The 12,274-nt window shown below is 33.1% G+C and overlaps 1 protein-coding gene across 2 annotated transcripts in view; it reads left to right on the top strand.

Moving 5' to 3' along the window:
• Window positions 1-12,274, top strand: part of Klp3A (kinesin-like protein 3A) — a 29,276-nt gene that overhangs the window by 10,592 nt on the left and 6,410 nt on the right. For both annotated transcript variants that reach the window (XM_088233761.1, XM_088233760.1), the window contains exons 8-15: window positions 951-1,325; window positions 3,246-3,449; window positions 3,544-3,844; window positions 4,885-5,156; window positions 5,369-5,482; window positions 6,267-6,464; window positions 7,372-7,575; window positions 8,983-9,098. In XM_088233761.1, the coding sequence (XP_088089887.1) occupies window positions 951-1,325; window positions 3,246-3,449; window positions 3,544-3,844; window positions 4,885-5,156; window positions 5,369-5,482; window positions 6,267-6,464; window positions 7,372-7,575; window positions 8,983-9,098 (1,784 nt within the window). The remainder of the gene's footprint in view (window positions 1-950; window positions 1,326-3,245; window positions 3,450-3,543; window positions 3,845-4,884; window positions 5,157-5,368; window positions 5,483-6,266; window positions 6,465-7,371; window positions 7,576-8,982; window positions 9,099-12,274) is intronic.

Raw genomic sequence — 12,274 nt, 5'->3', positions numbered from 1 at the left:
AAAAACTACTGGGGTTAGCCGTGTTGAGGACACTTTTTATTGATACAGATAGCCAAGTTGATTTTTCAAAACTTTTTTTTCTATGGTCAAACAATTCAATAAAGGAAATCCTCATGGTTAAGACACTTACTGCCTTACGCACGAGGATTCTGGTTTGATCCCCAATGAAGTCACAATAATTAAAATGTATTTTTCTTTATCCTGGGTGTTTTTTTGCTCTAATCCACTAATTCATCCCGGGACTCTTAAGCCTGCTGTGATGCAAAAAATACAAAAATTAAAGCCAAAAAAAAGTATTTTTTCTGTATCATGTAATATTCGCTATGATTTTTTAAAGTTTTGTAATTTTGAAAATCCCTACCGAAACTTTGAATCTACACCACCCGCGACATCGTGAGTTCTAATCGACAGTGATAAAAACTCAAATCGAAATGGCGAAACATAACTGACAAGAAGCAAATAAAATGTGGGTTTAACTGTTATTTTTTGTACAAACTGGTTACTTTCAGGCATTCTTCGACATCGTTTAACGTGGTCGGATTAGTTTGTAGGAATGGCTAACAGTTTGTTTTTGTTTCTGACATTAAAAAGTTGAATCCCATACAGTTATAGATTGTTTACACACTAAATGTTAAAAACATGGCTACCCTGGAAACCGGCAATCTGTTGCTGGTTTCCACAACAACATAACTCCATAATCAATTGGTTATTGGAATCACCTAGTCTCATGAACCTGTGATGTTTCAAAATAGTTCATTTAAATTATCTTTTCTTAACATTTTTGAGAAACTTCGTTGTACAGTTATTTTATGCTTTACTTTTTTACCACGTATAAGAAAACATGTTTTATGTCCAATTTTCCATAATACTGAACTTCCTCATTTAAAGGTAAACAAACATAAAGGCATTCAATACTCTAGTGAAATGTTTACTAACCTTAAAATGAACAGGTATCCAGAAATCACCAGCTTCAAGATCTGGTCAAATCTCTTGCCCTGAAAATCAGCCTGGCGGAGAAGCTGTCGGCCAACAATCAGGACATCAACACGCACAACCAGAATGTCAGGGAGTACGAACAGCGCATCAGCGAGCTGGAGGACGAGAAGGAGAAGCTTCTGCTCCAGGTCAAGGTCACCCAGCACAAGCCCAAGCTGGACCCCAAGGTCGCAGACGAGCGGCGGGGCCGGATACAGAGCCTAGAGACGGAGATATCCAACCTGAAGAAGAAGTGCCAGCAACAGGCCAGCTTCCTGAAGATGAAGGAAAAGAATGATCTCAAAATTGTGTCTCTCAATAAGGAAATCATTCAGATGAAGGCTACCAGGGTATGTCGATAAATTTTGTTATTTTTGTTTAAAAAAAATTATGTAAAATAATTTTTCCATTTACATTTCATTCTTTTCCGTGTCTGGGTGGATGAAGACTTCTGTGTGTGAAATGGAACTAGAATCCTGGATGAGTGTTTTCTGTGGAGATAAATTAAAATCATTGGCAAATTAATGATATGTCTGTGTTAATTATTTATTTGTCCCAACTCAACACAGAACTTTGGTCCCATGGAGTTTGGACTTATGTCTCAAATGTATGATAAGCTGTAAGTAAATAAACATACAAAAAAATAAGTAAAAATGATAAATATGAGAATATTTCCTCATCCCTTACCTTAACCTTCTTACGAGCTCTTTTTTTTATCATGTCTAATATAATATATTATTTTTCTCTTTACTGTGTAACATGTTCTCTCATTATATTTATATAAAACTTTAACTGGATGTATGTACTATTTTTTATATTTTGTATTCTTATACAACAACTGTTGTTTTTCATCAATAAATTAAAAAAACAAAGTAGATTTATAAAAATAGACCAAAACAAGAGGGTTTTTGATGTAAATATTTTTTTAAAAATCCAATATCCACGGGAGCCAGCGTATTGCAACTTAAAAATATGATATAAGTTGTATATCATCGGGTTTTTGGAATAAGTGGTAACTAGCATTTGACTATTTGTGAGATATTGCACTTTTAAATTTAAAAACTCAACCCAAATCAACAATTCAAATAAAAACAGCAAGTTAAATATTATAAAATATTCTTTTTTGTATTTATGAAACATGAAATATTTTTATTTACTTCTTAAACAAAGATTATCTGATGCCGATTATGAAGATATCTCATTTTTCTAAAATTAGTAGTTACCAACTTGTTCCAGAAACCCGACGATATACAACTCAATTTTGACTTTAGTGGCGCGCACGTCAAGCACATAGCTTTTTTTATCACCGATGTGATCAAATTATTTGACTTAAAATAAAAAAAACATTGTAATGCAGTTTTTTATCCAGTATATGTTTATGAGGATAGCATATCCCTTCCGGCGGGCATTACCTAGTTCTTACCCATATTTTGGTACCGCTTTTTTTTATGGAAACCCTTTTTGTCTCTTATGTTAATATTGCTAGTCTTCGAAAGGGTTAACAATGCCTTTCTTAAAGCCTAATGGGCTCCTGTCCGTGAACTCGTGACAAATAAAAAATCCGCAACATTTCAGCGTATAATGATTTCTGTAGCCGGCCGGAAATGTGATGCTTCTTCTTCTCTGGTCTCAATCCTGGGATTGGCTGGCAGCAATTACTTTCATTCTTCTCCTCCATTCCTCCCTGTCTTGCGCGGCTCTTTTAAAGTCAACATATGATGTGCAACGCACGTCCTTTAATAGGTCCTCCAGGTACTCTCGGCGTGGGCGTCCCCTAGAATTTGTCCCCTCCATTATGACATGCTGGAGGCCTTCTTGACGTATTACATGGCCGATCCATCTCGCTCGCCTTTCGGACAAGGTCCTGAGCAGGTGCCTTCCACCTTCCATTCTTTGGAGAACCTCCTCATTTGTAATGTGGTCTCTCCAGGAGATTCCTGGTAGTCTTCTATAGGACCACATCTCAAAAGCCTCTAGTCTCCGTTAATCTCTTTCGGATAGGCACCATGTCTCGCAGCCATACATCAAGATACTCCATACATAGGTCTTGATTAGGAGTATTCTTAGTTTTAGGTCTATAAATTTTGATTCTATTATTTTTGACCTTTTATTAAATGCAAGTCTAGCTTGATGTATACGGCTGTCGACCTCGCTCTTAGACCGACCGTCCCGTGATGCTATCTCTAACATAAACATATTCTGGATAAAAGAGACAATATAATCAGTTTCAATGGTAGGTAAAACTTTCATTGTTTACAATCTTGGTGTAGGTAAAATTAGTCAAAACAATGCAACAAGAGAACACCCGATTCCGCACCTGGAAACTACAGAACGAAAGGAAAATGGCCAAACTCTGTGATCAGGACCGCAAGAGACAGAACGCCATGGTGAAGATGGAGATCATGCATGTCAAGCAGCAGAACGTACTGAAGAGAAAAATGGAAGAGGCTGTCGCTATCAACAAAAGGCTGAAGGTACGATGCAACATTAATTTTTAAAAGAAATGCAGTATTTTTTGGTAAGATTATGACACATCCACATTTGCCACCCTTTATCGACCTTTTCCAGGAAGTATTGGACAAACAGAAGCACGGGCAGAAGCAGCGTGGGCAGCCGAGTTCCACCCGTGGCGGAGAGGGCGCCGTGCCCCAGTGGGTGGAGCAAGAGCTGGAGCTGGCCAAGTGGACGGTGGCCGCCCAACGCCACCTGGAGGGACTACTGGAGGACCGCGGGGCGTACACGCGCGAGCTGGAGGCTGTGCGCGCGCGCGACCCTCGCGATTCTCGTTTGCCCGCGCTGCACGAGGAGGTGGCGCAGCGCAGCGCTCAGATCGCCGAGCTGCAGGAGAAGATACTCGCCGGGGACCAGGGTAAACCGACTTTCACTCATTTTATCAATATTAAACAAAACTGTCTTATCCTTGCGGCTAAATTATTTCACTAAATGTTATTAAATATTTTTATATAACCACTTACCGACTTTTCTATGTCTACCGGTTTCGAGACATACCCGTTTTTTCGTCAGGACACCAATTAAACCAACATGCAAAACCCACTATATACCTTCACCATAGTTGTTGCACAAAAATATAAAACCAACACAACATGCATTTTAATAAGTACATGCACTGATTAGGACAAACATGCACTGATTCAATTATGAAAATATTCTTTTATCTGAGAATTAAATAAAAAAGTAGAGGGGTTGGAGGGAGGGGATAAGCATAATAGGTTTTATAGGGTGACCATTACGGTGGAACATCGTATAAAGGACTATATTGGAAGTTTGTTTGATTATTGATCAAAGGAACATTATTTTTTAAAGCTTTCCTAATGTGAAATATTTCCAAATTATTTACTTTTAACCCTTTATTATTTGTATGTAAGATTTTTATTAAAGTAATGATTTAAATTGATTAGGTGATTTGCGAATTCAGAGAAACTATTATTATGAAGACACCTCATATGTTCTTTAACACTAACATTATTTAACATTTAACATTATTTTTACAAGTTATGGAATGGTTATTAAACAGTATAAATGTGTTAAATTTTTATTTTTAAATACCGGTTTTTCGAAATATGTCATATTCTGCTTAATATAACACAACGTTACAGTCCCGTTACTAGAAGTATTTTTTGACACATCTGTTAAGAGTTCGTAGAACTAGATTTCCAACTGGCAATACGCTCTGAAGAAATGATACTATATAAATTATCCAACTATAGATTAGTAAATTAATGTTACGGTCCTTTATAAAAAATGATGAAGTAACATTTTGTGCTTATAATTTCATACATGTTTATTGACTCAAAGAAAATAAATTGTCACAGGGTGCATTTATTTATTATTTAATTATCCAAAAAAAAAAAAACCTGAATGATACTATAAACTGTGCTCACTTTACAGATAATAAGTCTAAAAGCAGATGGGACTCGGTACAGACAATGTCAGAAGCTAAAAGTGCCCTCAAATATCTGTTTGAGGTTACTGTGGACACCAAGCGCCAAATACAAAACTTTCAGTACAAGAATATGCAAGAGGACAATAAGCTGGATGAACTCAAGGCCTCACACATGGAGACCATTAGTAAATTGACTGAAGTGGAGCACAAACTCAAACAAATACACTTTGAACATAAAAAGGAGCTCTCTGAAATAGAAAAACAAAATGAAGAGAGGGTATGTTCACTTTATTTTTGTACTAAATTTAATTTATGCGAGTGACATTCTACAGGAGCAAAACATTGTGCAGATTTAGGCATTTGTTTTTTTTTTAATGATTATTTGTTTTTATAATTTTAAATATCTCAATTTCAAATTGCTGAATATGTAAAGTTTATTTTGTGGTTCCTTGTGACATTTTTAATAATTAAATTACCAATTCTTCGCAGATCTGTACCTTGCTCCGGCAACTGAATGGCAATGACGTGTCGGCTCCGAATGACCAGCTAATGGAGAGAATTCACATCCTCGAAGAAATCAACCAAAACACCATTAAAATTAAGGTTAATGTTTTATTGTTTCCCTTATCATAATTATTACCCGGATATAAAGACAACATTTGCTATCTTATAATTATTTATTTAAGAAGTCAAAATTGAATATATTGTTTATTGTTCACCTATTTTTATTATTCATTAGGTAAGTCTGTATCTAGAGATACTAATTAATACAATTTTTTTTATACAAATGACTCATTTGCGTCGAAAAAATGGCTAAAAATATTTACAATGCGAATGTTGATGGATGCAGAAAGCGATCAGAAGACGATCGAGAAAGGCTTGGCATGCCCAAATCCAACAAATATTTTAAGGTGGGTATGTCGATAGTCAGAATAATAGGCGCGCTTGCATGATCAAGATGTATGAATGTAGCGGAGGCGAAATCCGTATTTCATGTAGTACATTAATAAATAAATAAAAATAAAGACAGGGTGATATGGCATTCTATCCTCTCTGTCTACCCCTACGACGAAACAGCGTGTTGGTTTATTGTAATTCTATAGTTTGACATAAAACTAGTGTTTTTTTCAATGGGAATTACCCCAGTCTCAAAACAAAACATTGAATTTTGCTATGATGTTTGTGATTATTTTGTCTGTATTTGATATTTACCATCCGTTCGAGACATTATTCTATCTCCACAACATTCATATTGTTAAATTATACTTTTATATAGAATCCACTTATATATTAATTTCTTTCATCCATATTTAAATTTCTCTTCTTTTAACAGACCGTTTTTTTTTTAAATATTTAAATTCTGACTCAATTAATGATTGTTATCCAGAATGCTTTGGAGAAGGAGAATGAAGAATTGCTCAAAGAGCTAGAAGAACGGACAAAGTCCACCCAGAAGAAGAAAGCTCCGAAGAAAGTAAACGCAGAAAGAGCCAATATTTCCATTTATTCAGAACACGAAGAAGAGTCTGATGACAGTGAAGATGACCCTGACTGGATGCAAACTCCCCTCAAGAAATTTTCTAAGGTATTTTAAAAAGCTTTTTAGTTTGATTTTTGGATATATACGGTATACGCTTTTCATTCAATCATTTACTGATAATCGCCCATAAGGCTTTTACATGGATGTATCATGACAAATACGGTAAAACCTTGTTTTTATTCCTATTTTTCGTCCTATTTTTCTCATACAAATATTCCCCCATATTTTTATTATTCTTTTTATATAAAAAATTTCAGTGAAAACATTTTTTAAATTAATAAATTTCCCCTGTTGCTAACATTTAATTGTTGAATATCATTTTTATAAATGTTTTTTTGACATGTCCTCTCCTCAATTTTTGCTAAAAATTAAAAAAAAAAAAAGAGTTTTATTTTTATAAGGAAAACTTTGTTTTTAAATAAAGAAGATGACTCTTATTTTTTGTAGTTTTATGGCTACTGTAATGTTTACGTAATTTGATAGATAAGTACTGAGTGTAATAGTAATTAAAGTAAATTATTCATCCATAACAAATTAAAATTACAACATTTGCATTAAATTTTTTTTGAGGTAATTTTCACAAAAATGGCGCTATAAAAATCATCGAACTATAATAATAACCGACTAATATAAATGAATAAATTATTACAAAAATATTTGTAAATAGTATTTTATACTTAACAAACAGCTTTGTTAAATAAATAAAATTAAACTCAATTCAACATAAGAGAATTTCATTAGTTCAGGGCTGATATTCTGAACAGAGAGAGTCCCTCTAAGAGATAGAGGGACTTTTTTCATTCTTTAAATGAAAAAAGTTTATGTTCTAGTAATATGCTAGTAACGCTTTCTCTACCCCCAAAAGAGCATTTAGAATCGCACTGCTGATTTCCAAGGTCAATACTGTAGTCATCTTTTCCAATCCTTGTTAAGTATTTTGTTTGTTGGTTAGTCTCGCAGTGTCCTGAAGGAGGTAAACAAGACTCAGGTGCTGGCAGTGAAGAGGAATAGCGACGGACAGACTCGCTGCAGCTGCAAGGGAAGTTGCAGCACCAAGCAGTGCAGCTGCAGGAAGCTCAACAACTCGTGCGGAAGTCGCTGTAAATGTAACAACACCGCCTGTGTCAATAAGGACACCTCCGATACGGAGAATCAGGTATGAATTATTTTATAATGAGGAAGTTCAGTACCTACTTTGTTGTTAATAGACTTTCATACGGAGCAAAATAATCATTCATTTATCTTTTATCGTCGCTTTGATTTTTTAATGTTTTCTAATTTTTTTAATCCCCACCGAAACTTTGAAATTACACCGCTCACAACGGTGAGTGTTTCTGACATTAAAAATTTGATCCCCGTACAGTTATAAAAACAAATTATTTGTACTTGCTAAACATCGAAACATGTCGAAAAACATGGCTTCTCCGGAAACTGGAAATCTGTTGCTGGTTGCCACAACAATATAACAATGTTATAATTGGGCGTAGTTATGCAGAAAATGAGTAATGCCGGTTTTGATAGCATACTACGATATCTTTATGTGCTGAAAACGTCCAAACTCCAAGTGTTATTTTTTTTTTGCCGTTTAAAGAAATTTCTAACCCACATCACGGCTTTCACTGTTATATTAACTTTAAAAACGTCCAACTGTTTTCTCCTTCTCTTTTTTTACATATATTTTTGAATTTCTTTGATTGGCAAAGAAGTATAGCACTTGGAGCTTAGACGTTTTCAGCACGTAAAGATATCATAGTATGCTCTCGAAATCAGCATTGAACTTATTTTTAGCATTTTGAGGGTTGGAACATTGGTACACCAATCGCAGTGTATTTTGATTATTTTTGTCACATGAAGGTGAGATGGTCAATCTTACGCTTCAGGTACCAGTCCAGGGACTATGCAATATTCTAGTGTGAAAACACCATTTTAAATAAATATTTCGTATCAACCATGTCGGGAATCGAACCCGAGATCTCTTGCATGGTAGGCAAACGCACTGACCGCTACACCACGAGGTGACTATTTATAGATTATTGTAAACACTTGGTCATTTAAACCTGTGCTATTCATTGCAAAATAGTTCATTTTTATTAAAACTATTCTTATTATCTTTTTCATGCATTTTTGAGAAACTTCACTGTACAATTATTACATGCTTTACTTTTTACTTTGTGTAAGAAAACATTTTTCACATAAAATCTCTCATAACTTCCTCATTAAGATCATCATACGAAAGAACTCTCAGGAAATGTTTTTAAATGTCACTACCCTTTTCTTAGACCTTTAAAATCATTTTTCAGTCATCCCTACCTCCATCTCTCCCCCCCAGCTCTTTTCTGTCATTTATTTACTGTTCCCGCTACAACCCCCCCTTCCTATGCTCGTTTTCTACACTCTCTGTTATTATGATTTGCATTATATTATTGTTATCCGTAAATGTTTTATGAATTTTTTTCTAATTATCGTTATTTTGGTTGGTCGGAAGAAGTCGCTATGTAGCAAAAAACCCGCAGAGTACAACATTAATTAAAAAAATAATGTTTTTATATTTTTTATTCTACAGTCAAATATTGCCAACTTGATGGACACGGATAATTCTGAAGAATGCCTTACTAAATGTATTCAGTTTACCGTACCCGAATCTGAAGAGGAATCCCCGGATAAAGTGCCTCTGTTCAGGTAAGTCTGTCTTCTCCCGCATGTCACAATAACAAATAGCAAACACACGAATGACCAAAAAAAAAAAATATATTTGCTATTACTTTATCAAACTTCATCAACTAATTTTTCCTAAAATTTTTGAATAATAATTGAGTTTCTATTATTTATTTATTTTTTCAATTTAAATTGTATTTTTATATTTATAAATTGTTTATATACCTCTGTATACGCAAAAGCCCTTTGGGCGTTTATAAATAAATAAATATTATAATTCCCTTATTGGAAAACTATAATTGCAATAATGGAGAGTCATTTAAAACCTTCTAGATAGTTATAATAATAAAAATATACCAGTCTGACGATGTCTGATGAAAATTATAAAGTGGAAAAAACTTTATCAATATTATTATTATAGTATTTTTAATCTAATTTAATAAGAAAGGAATCTGAGGAATATGTCTCATATGTCAGAGCATACCGTATTTTGCGGACGATAAGACGTTTCAGACCATAAGATGCACCACAATTTTTGTTTGAATTTTCAGAGTAAAAAAGTGCGTCTTATGATCCAAAAAATAGGGTAATTATATTTATTTATTTTTACTTATAAACAGTTTATTACACATTTTTTGAGACATAAGTTCCAACTTCATGGGACTAAAAGTCCCGTGTTAAGTTGGGAGGAGTAATTAGTTAACACTGACATACGTGTATATCACCACAAATATTATATAAGATCAGAAACATAATAATAATTTATTTTTTTAAATATATGGTATGGTATACAGTAAACTCAAACATTTGGAAAATCGGAAAATTTCCCACTCCGCATTGAAAGTCATTTTTTCTCTTTTCTTTTCATATTTATATATTTAAAAAAAATATTTTCTTATTCATTTTTTAAACTAACTTTAATCTATATTATATTAAACTATAACACACTCGACACGGGAGCGTGCCTATGGGCAAGTGGAGTGGCTACGTCCAAAAAAATTATCATTATCATCATCATTCCCCTTTTCGCCCAAGAGATGTACGAGATGCTAGACGAGTTTAACCAAGCGAGTGTCGCCGTTGTGTTGAATATAGTCACTGAATACCTTTTCACTAAAGTTGTCACCCACGCAATAAGAAAATCTCCTTTAGGTGCACCACATACATAATTTTTACTGGGCAGTTAGTGAGTCTAAACATTAATTTATTCAGGTAAAGTTGGTGGAGTTGAGATTAGCCGAGTGGGGCACAAACAGCAGTGTGCCGTTGCTGTGCCTCGCTGTGTTTAGTTTAGTCACCGAATATTTTTATTACATTCTTATTTCTAATCATTTAAAACTCTGATGTATGAAATCTTTTGAAACTATGCTTTAATTAAAAGTATTTTTTACAAAAACGTGCCTAAGATTTTTTTTCTTTTAAATGTTCCGAAGTCTCCAACGATGACATATGAAGGGTACTCGGCAAAATCGGGCTCATTAACAAATGATGAATTTTACAGGAGAGCAAAAAGAACAATAAAACCCTTATACACTGTAAAAACTACTTTCTTGAACTGATAAAAATAAGCTCATTGCAGCGATTGTCATATATTTACTGTTTCTTTGCCAGCCGTGACCCCATGTTTATTTTCTACAATTTATAAGACGAGGAGCTACATTTTGTTAGTTTTTAATATTCCACTTTATTTAATTCAGTTAAAGAAAAAACTAAATAATCTCTCTCTCTCAAAAATAAAAAAAAATACAATGAGCCCGTTTTAGCCAAGTACCATTATGTTGCTTATTCATTTAAAATTGTTTTTACAATTAGGTGTTAAATTTTCGTCTAAATTATTTATTTTTTAAAACAGGTTACATTTTTTTATTGGCTCAAGTATAATGTACATGTATATCGAATAAAAATTGCTTATAGCCAATAATTTTATAGTTTAATAATGTTTTGTTAAAAAAGCACATTATATAAAACCTTTGTAGTTCTCTTTTTTCTGGTTTTGAGGCTTAAAATAACTTCTTAGTCCTCTTTGAAGGTTTACAATTGCATGAGAAAGTTAGTGAATCACATTACTTGTACTGTTAATGAAATCATCAAATTATGACCACTTAAAATTTTCATGATCACTAAGTATTTTTATCAGTATCAAATCAATATTTGTAAAGTTAATAATAGAGAAAAATATTGCAAAGCTTTTGTTGAAATATGTTTACATGAAATTAACCAAACATTCAATGTTTTTTTTTTATGCATGTTCTGTACTAAATACTAAATATATTGATGTATTCTGTACCCAACTGTAGAACTGAACCTCTTCTTAGATATTTCTATGCATGGGAATGCCTTTCAGGAATACACGATAAGGTGATTGGGTGAATGGATTGCTGGCGTATATTAAAGGTGCTTCTTTTATTTTTAATTATGTACACATATTGTATTTTTATCTTTTTTGTATTAATATTACTATATAAGTTAAATATTATGTAATACTATTATTATATCCATCTTTTAAAATACACCAACTTAAAATACTGCTGTTTGATAATATCATATAATAATATAGTGAAATCCTTGCTTCGTGTCCTTATTACTTCAGGCGCAAGTGATTCTGTTAAATTAAGGTTCGATAACTACCTTAGATAATTAATGAAAACTCTGATAATCTCAATAAAATATATTACTCAGACTTTCAATACAATTTATACAACTCCAAGAATGTATGACTAGTAAGGAAGGCAAAACGTCCGCACATTATTAGCACATATACATAGATATTTTTTTTTAAATCCTAAAATTGATTGTCAAAACAATGACGCATTTTTTCATCATCCCATGTGTGGACATTTTCAAACTTGTCGACTCACAATAAAGTTTTGGAACAAATTTACTTTATCAAATTTAAACAAACTTGGAACAAATTTACTTTATCATAGAATACATCAATTTTGCATAAAAATTTTACTAAATAATTTAGTAAATATATCTTTATTATATGCTACTAAATAGCTACTGATTGCCAAATTCGCTATTACATTCCCTCTTCAAGAGCAGTGCACTTGAAATTTTGCTCTTTAATCTCCCTGTTTTTATCCTCCGCAGATTATCCCAGGAGAAATCTTAAATCATTTTTTTAATCAAAAAAATATAAAAAGACTCCCAATTAAAAAACGTGTAAAATTTTGATACAGAGGTTAATTAATTTTTTA

The sequence above is a fragment of the Micrasema longulum genome, unplaced genomic scaffold (assembly GCF_059751315.1).
Source record: "Micrasema longulum isolate JH-2025_06_02 unplaced genomic scaffold, ASM5975131v1 h1tg001149l, whole genome shotgun sequence".
In the NCBI taxonomy this organism is placed as follows: Eukaryota; Metazoa; Arthropoda; class Insecta; order Trichoptera; family Brachycentridae; genus Micrasema; species Micrasema longulum.
This window is presented reverse-complemented; position numbering and strand designations above follow the sequence as displayed.